The sequence below is a fragment of the Netta rufina genome, assembly GCF_964035555.1.
Source record: "Netta rufina genome assembly, chromosome: Z".
Classification (NCBI taxonomy): Eukaryota; Metazoa; Chordata; class Aves; order Anseriformes; family Anatidae; genus Netta; species Netta rufina.
The window spans coordinates 56,047,876-56,061,485 of NC_140126.1; the positions used below are offsets into that span (position 1 = coordinate 56,047,876).

The 13,610-nt window shown below is 36.2% G+C and overlaps 1 protein-coding gene across 3 annotated transcripts in view; it reads left to right on the forward strand.

The window, feature by feature from the left end:
- FER (FER tyrosine kinase) overlaps window positions 1–13,610 on the forward strand; it is a 192,104-nt gene that overhangs the window by 37,245 nt on the left and 141,249 nt on the right. For 2 of the 3 annotated variants that reach the window (XM_084305460.1, XM_084305461.1), the window contains exons 6-9: window positions 1,309–1,492; window positions 3,905–4,042; window positions 6,081–6,200; window positions 11,559–11,681. In XM_084305460.1, coding sequence (XP_084161586.1) covers window positions 1,309–1,492; window positions 3,905–4,042; window positions 6,081–6,200; window positions 11,559–11,681 — 565 coding nt within the window. Of the gene's footprint in view, window positions 1–62; window positions 190–1,308; window positions 1,493–3,904; window positions 4,043–6,080; window positions 6,201–11,558; window positions 11,682–13,610 lie in introns of those variants that run through there. The other variant, XM_084305462.1, reaches the window with a different exon arrangement.

Here is a 13,610-nt window from a genome sequence, read left to right on the forward strand (position 1 = left end):
TGATGCCATGTTTGTATGGCATCCAAAAAAAGCACTTTTTTTTTTCATTTGCAATGATCTAGAAGCATCTGGATGTATGACTTATGCTGTGGCTTTCAAAGTTGAACCTTGACTGAAGTTTGTGACTGAACCTTGACTTGTGTGAGGCTGTGAGCCATTTGACTGAAAAGAGAAAACAGGATTGATAAGGGGAGACCTGTACATTGTTCAGTGTGAAGATGACAAGACTGGGCAGAAGAGGAGAATATCTAGTTTTCTACTGTATAAAAGGTGGATTCCAGAGAACTGTAGAATCTGTATTTCATGTCTGCGGCACACAGATGAAGTAAGTGAGAGTATAAAGAGTTTATTAAAGCAATAAAAAAATTAGATTGGAGAGTGAAGGGACGAGATGGTGGGCGAGTGTCTTCAGCTAGCGCAGCTGACGCAGTGCTGGCTGTGCTATCATATCGCAGCTAGCACGCTGACCTGAATTGTACTGGGAAGTTGCAAAGTTATCTGTCATTGCAGATTGTAGGAAGATCACAGAAACATATGTCACATAGCTGTGCAGTCACCGTGGCAAAGAGTGGAATAGATGACCTCTTGAAGAACATTGTGACCCTTGTTCAGCACCCAGCTGGTCTTATAAGCACGGACTTGAGGATTTCTAGGTTCCAGTAGCACGGAGATGAGATTGTAATGCTGACCTCCTGATGCTTCCTGATGCATACCGACACTGATGAGGGAATGTTAAGTTGTAGTATTAAGGCAGAAAGTTTTGTAGAGGAGTAATAGTGCTGGAGTTCAGCTACTGATATGTAGGCTGCATCAGTGCTTTCTTGGGATGATATGTGGCAGTAGATTTTTTGTTCAAAATAAATGACAGCTTCTAGGTGAATCATGGGTTTAACCTAGTAGGACATCTTTTACTTTCTTCTTTAAAAAATAAACATTTCTTTTGAGGCAAAAAAAAAAAAGCATTTCTGATAATCATATGAATGAGTTTTATTCTTAACAATGGTATTATTTCTATACCTGTGTAGGTAGTGGTTTTCATATAAATTTAAATAAAGAATTACTGGATTTCTACTCAAAGTAAATGCAGTTTTTTCTTACTTAGTCCAGAAGAAGAAAACCAAGGCATTTGGTCTTACTAACAACCTGAAAATGGTCAAATTTTACTTTCTTCACAGTAATACTTTGGAAATGTATTTCTTTAGGAGAAGAAAAGCTGTAAACTTACCACGAATCTTTTAGAATTATGTTATCCGCAAGTTTGTGTACTTTTAAATCAACTTTTCATCTTCTGTTTTTGTTTTTCGTTAGGAAAGGAGACTGAGAAAGCCAAAGATCGGTGTGATAAAGCCACTATGAAGCTTCATATGTTGCATAATCAGTATGTGTTGGCACTGAAAGGAGCACAGTTACACCAGCACCAATATTATGACACTACGCTTCCTCTGTTACTTGATTCGCTACAGAAAATGCAAGAAGAAATGATTAAAGCCCTGTAAGATCTCTTCATACATATATTTAAACGTGCAAAACTTTGTGTGCAGTATCCTAATTTATAGACTTATTAGAAAATAATAAACTTTAATTATTTTTATATCAAGAACAATGAGAAAAGCTACTTGTATCTTTCAATTAACAATAATTGTGAATAGATAAGTATTCAAATACAGACAGTAGTTTTCAGGGGATGCTTAAGCATTTTGGTGAGACACTATCTTCTTGTAAAACTTAAATTTGACAGATAAAGTGCAGTGTTTACAGTTGAGCTCATGCTTTGTCCTCTCCTTTAGCTGGAATAACAGAGAAGTTTGTTGCCTCTCCGTAGTCTTATTTTTATGAAACTCTCCCACTAACAAATTTGCTTTTAACTCTCCAACCATCTTGACAGTCATTTTGGAGGAGGTCCAGGCAGATGTATGGTTAGTCATAGGCATGGGCAAATAACAGGATCACGTAGACCTAATCTCAGTGAAAGGAATCCAACCTTAAAAATACAATTACCTTTTCCCTGAAAAGTCATTCTCTACATAATTACAGAAGAGATATGCAAACTGATGATCTCGGAGAACAGAAAATTAGTACTTTAAGCCCTCTTTTCTGGTCTGTAACCACCGTGCTGCCTCTCTGACCTTCCTGAAGAACGTGAGTTGGTTAGGTCTTTTTCCTGGGCATTCTGTGTATCACTTAGTTTAAAAGGCAGGGTAGTTACTTTTTCTTGTAGTTATTGTTCGTTTAGATGTGATGCACTCATTTTCTTACCTTTTCTGGAGCCTATGTTCATTTTGACTTCAGCAAGTGAGGGAGAGTTGAGGATTTCATACTCTATATGCTTAGGTGATGCAGACAACGTTAATGGCCCCATATAGTATATCGTATTACTGCCTTTGATGCTGGTGCAGGTTATATAAAATGAAATAGACCTCTGTAGTATTCTCCTCAGTCCTTTTAATCTTTATGTAGAATCACAAGAGAATACAGGTAAAATTTTCTGTTGCAATTAAGTTGATTTTTCAGAAATGTAAGTCATAGTAATTCACTGAAGTGTTTTATCATGCAAAACCTATTGAACCCATTTGTCTGTTATCACTGAGGTAAAGACTGGAAACAATTTTTGTCAATAGCTGATCATTTTTAGTGAGATCTGAGATGATTGGAAAATTAGTGCTTTCTGTTAATTGTGGGCTTAATTCTGTAAAAAGAAGTGGTGAGGTCAGGTGTGAAGCTAGAGGTTGCCATAGTATGAAACAAACTTCCTTAATAGTCCCGATTTGGCAGATCAATTTGTTTGGCAATCTTGAAGCATAGATTAACATTATTATTATTTTGTAGTTGACATTGATTCCCTTTCTCTTAGATATAGCATTGCTGTAGCTGGCATTGGCTTATCTCTTTTGTTGCTGTCTTTGAATTGTTTTCTGGAGTGTTTTCAGACATGTTGTTCACAGACAAGACAAAATGCTTCTCTTGTCTGTTCTCTCCTCAGAAAATGTACTGGAAAAATTCAAGCAAATAGTGTTTTCCTATTGAGTAAACAAGTCTAGAGATCATATCCAGGATAAAATATTAATACTTCTTTCTCTGCATTTTTCTCTGGTATGGTTAAAATTGATCAGTATTTGAAAAAGCTTGCTATACTTCAGCACCTGGCAAGCCAGAAAATCTGTCAATAAAAAATAAAATAAAATTGCAGATGATTTTGAGGGTTCATTTATGGAAAGTGGAGAACAGCAAAGTATTCTGAGGAAGTGTTACTGTATGCTATTAAAATTTGTGGTCCAATATGGCATAGTCCTTTCCTACTCCTTAATCACTTGCTTTTCTCCACTCCAGGGACCAGGTAATGACAAGACTGGATGACACGTACTTTCTTGTGTGAACTTCTTCCGTGATTTTGGTTCTTCTTGTAAATGTATGCCAACTTGTGATGTATGCCAATTCATAAAATGAACTTATGTTAAAGGATGGATAAAATGATGAAAAAACACCAACAGTTTTCACACTGCCTTTTCCCTTATGCCAGAATATATTTATTTTATCAGTCAGGGGAATATGAGACACTTCAGTGTAGACAAACATGTTGTTGTGAAAAAGGGTATCATCAAGGAGCTGTGTGTGTTCGTTTTCCCTGTAATCTCTACAGCTTTAGTTTAGCTACCCTGTATGTAGATGCACTGAAATCAGTACAAGGAGCATGTTATTAGAGACTTCTCCATCAATGGCCAATTTGTAAAGAAGAGGCCACAACTGATCTGTTGTTTCTTTGAGTAATGTATTGTCTTATTTTTTCCCTTTTTAGCCAGTTGCAACAAGAATTTGTAAAAACAGGAAATTGAAAGTTTGAAGCATCTTCAATGCCATCTATGCCTTCAGTGCCATGTTATACACTAGAATTTTTTTTCCTCTCTAGAAAAGGAATCTTGGATGAGTATAGCCAGATCACCAGTCTCGTTACGGAAGAGATTGTGAATGTCCATAAAGAGATCCAGACCTCGGTTGAACAGATAGACCCCAATTCTGAGTATAATGACTTCGTAGATACTCACAGGTGTGTATTTCGTTCTTGCTGTGCATCTTAATGTTTCTTAAGAAAACCTTGCATTAAATTTCAATGCTGTTTAAGCAATCAGAGTTGAATTTATCTCTCTTTGTTTCCTTGTACATTGTTACTTGTAAAGCTTTATCCTAATCTAAAAAGTAGTTCTACCTGCATGTGTAGAAGAAGGTTGGCTGAAAGTCAGCCTTTTAACCCTATTTCTCTAACCATCCATCTATTTGTCTGGTTCTAGAATAACAAAATTCATATTAATGTTGTTATGATTCTCTGAACCATAACTTTGGTAATACGTGTTGATCTAGATTCAGCGTGGGCTAATTTACTGAGTATTTGGATGCAGTTTGCATCCTGTGCTGTGCTGTTTGTTTGCTTTATTTCTCTTACTGTCTATATTGTGGGTAAATGAATGCTAGGCATCTCTGTGCACACTGCAGTTATTGCAGATTGAGCAGTGCCTGAAACAATCTGAGTACACAGATAAGGCCTTTGACATGTCTCACATGACATCCAGGTCTCCAAACTGGGAAGATAAGGATTTGATGGGTGGACCATCCGGTGGATAAGGAATTGGTGTGAACGCCACACTCGAGAGTGCTGGTTAATGGTTCTGCGTCCAGGTGGAGGCCAGCGATGAGGGGTGACCCTCAGAGGCCTGTCCTGGGACTGGTGCTGTTTCGTATCTTTATCAGTGACACACAGCGGGATCGAGTGCATCCTCAGCATGTTTGCAGATGACACCAAGCTGGGTGGTGCAGTTGATACAGTAGAAGGAAGGGATGCCATCCAGAGGGACCTGGACAGGCTGGAGAAGTGGGCCCATGTGAAACTAACGAGGTTCAACAAGCCCAAGTGCAGAGTGCTGCGCCTGGGTTGGGGCGATCCAAGACATGAGCACAGACTGGGAGAAGAACTCACTGAGAGCAGCCCTGTGGAGAGAGAGACTTGGGGTTCTGGTGGATGAAAAAGTTTGATGTGAGCCAGCAGTGTGTGCTTGCAGCCCAGCAGGCCAACTGCGTCCTGGGCTTCATCAACAGAGAGATGGGCAGCAGGTGGAGGGAGGTAACTGCCCCCCTCTGCTCTGCCCTCATGAGGCCCCACCTGGAGTGCTGCATCCAGGGCTGGGGCCCCGGCACAAGGAGGATGTGGGGCAGTTAGAGTGGGCTCAGAGGAGGGCCACAAAGATAACCCTCCAGAGAGGGCTGGAGCAGCTCACCTATGAAGAAAGGTGGAGAGAGCTGGGGCTGCTCAGCCTGGAGAAAAAAAGAACACTCTTGAGAGACCTCATTGCAGCTTTTCAGTACTTACAAAAGCATGGAGAGCAACTTTTTGCTCAGACAGACAGTGAAAGGACTAGGGGTAATAGTTTTAAACTAGAAGAGGGGAGATTGAGATTAGAGGTTAGAAATTCTTCAGAGGGTGGTGAGGCACTGGCACAGGCTGCCCAGAGAAGCTGTGGATGCCCCATCCCTGGAGGTGTTCAAGGCCTGGCTGGATGGGGCTCTGGGCAACCTGGCCTGGTGGGAGGTGTCCCTGCACATGGCAGGGGGTTGGAACTTAAGGTCCCTTCCAACCCAAGCCATTCTGTGACTCTGTTAATGTAATAAAGTTTTATATTAAAAAACTGACAAACAAACAAGGATTGTATTAACCATTTATTGAACTGTTACTGTACATTGTTACATGTGGAAATAGTTTTAAGACCTTGTTTGTTAATTTGCAAATTGGTAGTGGTTAAGTGCAGGTTTATAGCAGGATTAGTGGACCTATGCATGTAGATTTCCTGAGAAGCTCGGTTATCATGTGAGCTTAATTCAAAGAACTGTATTCAGTTTTATACTCTGGTATGGTTTTAGGACTGTGTTGTTCGTTCAAAGGAAGAAGAAGATGCAGTTGCTGCTTTCCATTTATTCCATACGTGATTTTATCTATATTCCATTACTAAAATAATTCAAAGTGTAATGATTTGCTTTATGCTCCACTGAAAGATGCATGTTAATTTTACAAATATAACATTTATTTACTGGATTAGGTCATCAGAAGTTGTTGAACAAGAAATAGAGTTTGATACATCTTTATTAGAAGAAAATGAAAACCTTCAAGCTAATGAGATCATGTGGAATAATCTAACAGCAGAAAGTTTACAAGTCACGTAAGTCTTAACAAAACTTTCATGCTTCGGAAATGCTGTTCTAACTTACATCATCTCATTGCTTTGCTGTGTCCTCATTTTTAAGGTCTGCTTTCTAAAAAGAGAATTTTCATGGTCTAAGCCCTTGTCTGTTGCTGTTTTTATTGTTCTTTAGCACAACGTGCTGAGGCCCCACGGAAGACTTGTCAACGCTATCAATATAGTTACCTTTCCTCCCTGTTTAATTTATACAGTGCCCCAAATTTGTCATAAATTCTCACTGGGAATTCATTTACTTACATGTATCTTCCCAAAACTGTTTCCACATTCAGTTTTCTAGGAAAAACGTTGATATCTGTTGATGAAGCCACTGAGTACAGTACTGCAGTCAGTGATTTGGATTGCCATCCAGAGAAGTTTTCAAATAGATTATTTCACTTGTTTTGTAAATGTTTGTTTTAGTTTTTAAAGGAAATTCTCATTCATCCTTATAACTTTTAAAATGCTAACTTACTAAAACAGGTGTAGCTGTTGTATTGCATTTCATGGAACCTTCAGTAAGTCAGTGTGGTAAAATATTTCTGCATATTTTAATATGCATATCAGTGTATTCAAATATTTTAATTTTACCAATTTCACCTTTAATTGGTTGTTACTGGGGAACAAATTTCCTGCTGAAGTTATCCTTTGTTAGAATGTTCTCATATCAACCTTAATTTTTCCATAAAATGGTCCAATGCAGTCACCTGTGAGATTGCAAGTATTAATTGTACACTTTAGGTATTTTTTTATATTTACTACAGCAGTTCAAAATGGCAAAGTCAGAATTTCATTGTTTTGTAATGATTTGGTGTCTATACTTTATTTCAGTCCATGTTTGACTTGTTTGTTTTCAAAAGCATAGCTAATCTAAATAACATAGCAGTGGTTGTTTGTTTTTTTTTTTTGTTTTTTTTTTTTTGATTTTTTTCTGCTTAAGCAAACTTGGAGAAAGAAACTCTTGTTTCTTATAGGTTATTGTGAAAACCAAAGTCATAGAGAGTCTTCATAACAGTAAGATATTTCAAATATAAACGTGTTACAGTAAAGCTTCTGTAGATTGTTCTAGTCCCATGCTTCCTCACTATGACAGATTCTCATGATTTTCTTCGTTCCTTTTCAAGGTCATTAGCTGTCATCTGTTTCTTTCCTGTGTAATCCAATTCCTTTTAATATTTTTTTCTGAAATAGGTGTTGCAGTAAGTTTTTCAATGTACACTTTTAGCTTTCCTTGTCAGAGTTGTCCTCCTCAGTACTGAAACAGCTTCATCTTTCTTGTGAAATAATCCCATGATAATTAAAACCCTTCTCTTCTGTTTAAACATGCTTCTGTTAATAATACACTAATAACATACTCTGCATCATTACTAAAGTGGGATTATTCCTGGATAAGCTATGTAAACATTGTACATATCTAGATCATCTTCAGCTCTGTAACAGGAAAAAACACATGCACAAAATCTACCTCTTCAATATGTCTTACGGAAGGTAGAGTCTCAGAAAAACTGTAACTCAAAACAATAAGTAACTTACTTTTTGGCTTTAATAAGACATCAGCATATCTCCTCTCAGGCAATGGTCAACAGGGAAAACTAGGGAGGAGAATAAGAACAGTGTCATCTCATATTTTTCAGCTTGGATATGTTACGACTTGGAAGTAGTATTTGTAATAGTATTAGATTTCTTTTGTGAGTTTGTCCAGTCAGTTTCAAAATGTACAAGCATCTATTGTCCGTAGAATATCTGGTCAAGGAATTCTAAAGGTTAACTTCATAATGTATGAACCTGTTAATTTTTAGTTTAAATTTTTTTGACTAAGTCCTTGTTTTAGCAAAGAATAGGAATAATCTACTCCTTTCCACACATGATAGTCTAAGTTTCTGTCGTACTCCTCCTCTATCATTTTTTTTCAGAGGAGTCTTTAATTGTAGTTACTCCTTTCAAAGAACTTATTCATACCTTTTCTCAAGCCTGTCATCTATCTTTGAACGTTTCTAGGGTTACTGTATTGTTTTTGAGATGAATGACCAGAATTGTACAGGTAATCCAGGTGCATAGATTAGAAAATTGCATAATGAGGTTTCCTTTCTTCTTCTGCTTCATTTCTAACAAATCCAAGGGATTTGTTAGAAGTCGTTCCATTTGATTTCCTGACTGGTGCAGTATGTCAAGCATTGCTTTCATGGAATCATCCATTTTAATTTCAAAGTATAATTTCTGAGTGGCACTGGTCAGTTTACAGCCAGCCATTTGCTGCATAAATAAAGTTTTGGATTGTTTTTTCCTCTGTGTATTTGCTTATTTCAATATGAATTGAAATTAATCTTTTAAATAACAATCCAGTTACCGAGCATTTTAAGATCCAGCAAAATCCTTTTCTATTCTTCACATTCAGCTCCCTTCTTTATTAGCTCAAAAACATTGTATCAGCATTCTTTGTCACTTTTTAAATTGCCCTTTGTATGGGTTATTATGAATGTATTAAGTGCAGATTTTTGTGGAGCTCCGCTAGCTATCTCCCAGCACTGTGAAAACTGACTGCTTATTTTTATCTTCTTTGTTCTGTTTTTGGTTTGCTTTTTAGTGCAGGTGAGAAGCCCTTCCGTTTACAACTACTTAGTTCTCTTTAACTGCTTTTACTAATATGTCTCATTAACTGCTGCTTAGTTGTTGTTTTTTTTTTTTTTGCTATAGTCTTGATTTAAAACCACTATGGAAAATCAAACCAAAACAGGTATTTGTATCATCTTACTATGCATTACTAGATGTTTGCAAGTAAGTTCAGTATATTTATCGATAGATGATGATTTTTTTCCCTTCTGTGTGCTAAAACAGTAGGAATTAGACTGTTGAACTCAACTTTAGTGTTTAGATCACTTCCTTGGATCTTTTAAATACTATATCAAATTTTTTCTGCATAGTAGAACTAGTTTCAGTATCTACCAAATATAGATAAATCCAGTACACTGACTGGATTTAATTTCCAGACTTTGAAGGGATACAAAGATGTATATTGATCCAAACTCAGTAATTTTGTTTGAATCTGTTGTATTTGTGAGCATACAAGAGACAATCGACAACTTTACATGCATAACTTATTGGAGGACTTAATAAGCTATATATCCTTAAAATACATTTTAGACAAGTGATGAGAAAACTGTCTCAGCTTTTTGTTTTTAGGTAAGTTTGACTAAAGATTTGACAGAGAGAGGTACTAACTAACCCTTCTAAGTTGTTAGAGAGACGTAGTGTCTCCTGATAAATATTGATGACTGTCTTAGACCAATATTGAAATATTTGCAAAAGCAGAACAGTAAAAAGTTTTTGCTTGGAAGATCCTAAAGTAACTCAGAAATTTTTGGAAGAACTACATTGACTTTGTTTCAGTATGATGCTGTAATATACAATCAAACATTTCTGAAAAGTTAAAATATTTCAGTGTGTTGATTGATGTGTGCAATCATACATTCCAATGATGAACAATCTTATTAGTTTGGTTTTAATTCCTTGAATACTGGTGCTTGAGTGTATCTATATTTGGTAGATACTGAAGCTCTGTCTCCTCTGCAGAAACATTCTGTTACAGTACTTTGAAGATGCAAGGCAATGATCTCACAACTAAAGATCATCAGCCTAATTCCTGTTATTTCAGCACATGCAGAATGGATCTTTGAAAAGTCATCGTCTATTGATAAAGGATGCAATATACTGATCTAACTTGCAAATTTCTAAGTGTAACATCTGCTTCTTATAAGTCAGTTTTTGAGCCAAATACAGCGTTGATTAAAATGCTGATTAGAAGGCTGATCAAAAAGCAGTATTTTCAGTTAGAGAATTGGTAATTAATTTTTAAGCAATGTATTAAAAAAGTTGATAGCTGATATTAAATTAGAGTCTGTGTAAGAAAATTGTTGTTTCTGAGAAGTTCAGCATAAAGATTTTGATAACCTAATAACAATAAAAATGTCTGATTAAAAAAAAATGGGCTTCTGAGAAATGTTTCAAGTGTTGTTCTTATCTCAAAATAAACACATGCAGATGCTTGTTCATTTGAGAAGTAAACTTTTATCGTTCGGTATATGGCTTTTTTATAGTCATTTGAGTCTTATAACATCTCTGACTGGCTGAATAAAGAATGTTTAATCAACATTGTATAAAATATATTGGGAGGAGAGAGAACTAATTCAATGTTAAGATTAAATTATTCGTTTTGGTACATATAGCACCATCTAGAACATGGGTCCTAGATATCTAGAGCATGTAAATTACTCTCGGTTGACCTCTGACACTCTGACATCTGAAATGATTTGGAGCAACAGATCTGTGCAGTAGCAAGTACTAAAGTATTTTGATTTTATTCCACTCTTTACTACTTTAAAATTGGGCTTGAAAATCTGGAGAAAGCAGACAAAGATGAATAGGTGAGGGAAGATGCACACAGTGCTATATATACCACTTCCTTTTGGGCATTTGCCTATCCATATATATTTTCTATATTTTTTTATACACATGCACACACAAAAGTTTTTTTTCTTTAATTTTCCTCCTGGTTTAACAATTGCTCGATTCCAACATATCTAGTTTGATATGTATTTTAGAAGTCATCGTTATGTGAGTGTTTGTGCAGGGTTGTATGAGAAGTGTGTCACAAAGTCTCATGTTACGTTTGTTGACTTTTTGGTTATTGAAATACTTGCTGCTATAATTGCAAAGTTCCAGTAATGCTTTTGATGTGCAATAACTGTTTTTCTGTTAGTATTAAGTGTTCTTGTACAAGTTTTTTCTTGACTCTGAATTTTCCAGTACCAAAGATTATGTGGCTTTAAAAAAAAAAGTTAATTGTAGAGAAAAGTATACATCTTGCTTTTATTGTGAAAAGAGCTATTTAATTTGTAATGCAGGACCTGTTAGTTCTTTTTTCATTTTTTCTAAATGTGAATACATCAGAACTACCAATTCTGTGTATTTAATCAATGTGCTTCAGCAGTCTTAAGGTTTTTGTTTTTTGTAAAACGTCTCATATATTAGCATTATATTAGGAAGGCATTAGTTCACAAAACTCATCATGCATTCTAGAGAAAATTTTACTGATAGAAGAACCTGTAGGCAGCAGATCATTCTGTAACCTTATATGTTTACACAGGCTAGTGTGGATTTGTAAAAATATAGATTAGTAGTATAATATAAATGAGTATCCACAAGAAAGGCCGTCAAGCACTGAGTAGTATAAATTAAAGACTAATGTTTCTTCTCATCCTCAGGAAAAACAACAACAGAAGTTTCCGAAGTTGTAATGTTTTTGTATTCACAGTATGTATTTCTGTAATGTATGTCTTACAGGTTAAAAACAGTAATAGAAGAACTGATGCAAACACAGCAAACGCTTCTGAGCAAAGAGGAACTTGTTTTGGAACTAGAGAAAAAAATAGAAGAGTCCTCTAAGACTTGTGAAAAGAAGTCAGAGTAAGTGGAATTGAAATTTCAAAATATACACACTTTTCTCTCAAATTATTATAATGTAATTCTTAATACTTAAGAAATAACCTGTAGTAGTCTTGTTCTGCTTTTGTCAGAAATGATTCTTATTTATAAACAGCAACAAGTTACATGTAGTTTCCCATTTCAGAAATAAACCTTCCTGACTCCAGATCCTTGTTAATTAGAGAACTGACTGCCTCTTTTAAATTAATTTTGTTGTCATACTGTTGTGATGGCTGAAGAACTGGACCTTTGTTAGTGTTATAATTTCAGCTTGAAGGAAGAAAAAGAGTCAATTTAGGTTGTCTCTTTGACTGACAGAGTTCATTGTGTACATACAATTTTGTGAAAGACTTTTCAGAGTGGAAGTCATGTAGAAGGCGTGTAATCTTTCTTATGCAATAATATGTTTGGAACTTGTCAGGTTGGGTTCATTCTTCATGGCATTTTATTCAGCATACTGAATGTAGGAGCAATATACCCTATGGTACCGCTCAGTAAATAATGAAGGTGAGGGATTAATGGTTATTTTACATGCCATAAATAAATCATTCATCACAATGAGTCATTCTGGTGCCAGATCACTGGTCGTCTGCTACCTCTGGTTAATATTCACATCCTAGTCTAGACTGAAGTAATTATATCAGATTAAAAAAAAAAACACAAAAGCACTTTTATGTTTGTAGTGATGTTTATCCAATTCTTTTTGTGACCAGTCATAGTCATACTAACTTGGTCATAAGTACTGATTTACAATACCAGTGAAATGGAATACAATTCCTCAGGTAATACTGTCTGCATACACAAAAGAGACTTTCTTAGCTATCTGTTGAAGGCACCTTGTCAATTGAGGCTACCAATTGTATTTTACTCATATAGGAAACTTTGTGTGTTTAGTTACTGTGATTAGATAATTTTCTGTTCTTTCTTTGATGAATTCCACATATACTCACAGTATATTTTCCAGTTACCTAATTGATGAATTCGTGACCTTCTTGCTGCACGTTGCATAAAGGATAAACAGTCTGAACCAGAGAGTTTTATTTATATATATATATATATATATATATATATATATTTAATAACATGACTTTGTCATTTTTGCTGCTTTTCCTTAGGAAAGTTTCTTCATTATTGCCTTTCTGTCTCTCTGAAGGTAGTTCAGACTATCCCGGCCTTCCTGCTTCATGTAGGCTCCGTTGGCCAATCCTGTAGCAGACATTTGTGGTGTTAAGAAGCTGGTTTCAGTCCAGATTGCACCTGTCTTGAGGCCATGTTACTGAGCCTCACCTAAGGTGTTGAGCTTCACCCTTCAGTGCTGAGGAGATCTTCTCCGTATCTGTTTTATCTGGGCAATATGATGGTAAAGTCTGCAAAACTGAGTTTCTTATTTCCTTCCCTTGAACCAGTTTCCAATTCATTTGCCTCCCCACTTCTTTCTGACCCAGCTTCAGCACTGCCAGTCTGAGCTGTGTTTACTGACTTCACAGTGGCAGTCTGTGCTGGGGCTTGATAGTATTTCTCTGTGTCTAATTCTGGCAGCACTATGAATTGAGCTTTACACCTACTGCATTTTTCATTAGGGCATGTGGTGAAGTGTATCTCCACACCCGATTTTGTGTTACTCCTCAATATTAAACTGTGTTGGTAATATTTTCCTGGCACCAATATCCAGTTCCGCCTTCAAATGACAAAATCACCTGCAACACAGAGATTGTTTTATATATATGTGTGTGTCTTTGTGTGCACAGTATACCATCTGCACTCCTGAGAGAGTAGCATATTGGATATTTGGTCTTTGATTCAGTTTACCTTTCTACCACTTTCCTACCTGTTGCCCTCTTCTGGTCTCACAAGCATTTTTTAGGTAAGATCTCACTCTGTGAGGCTGGTAGTAGCTCTTGCTAGCCCCAA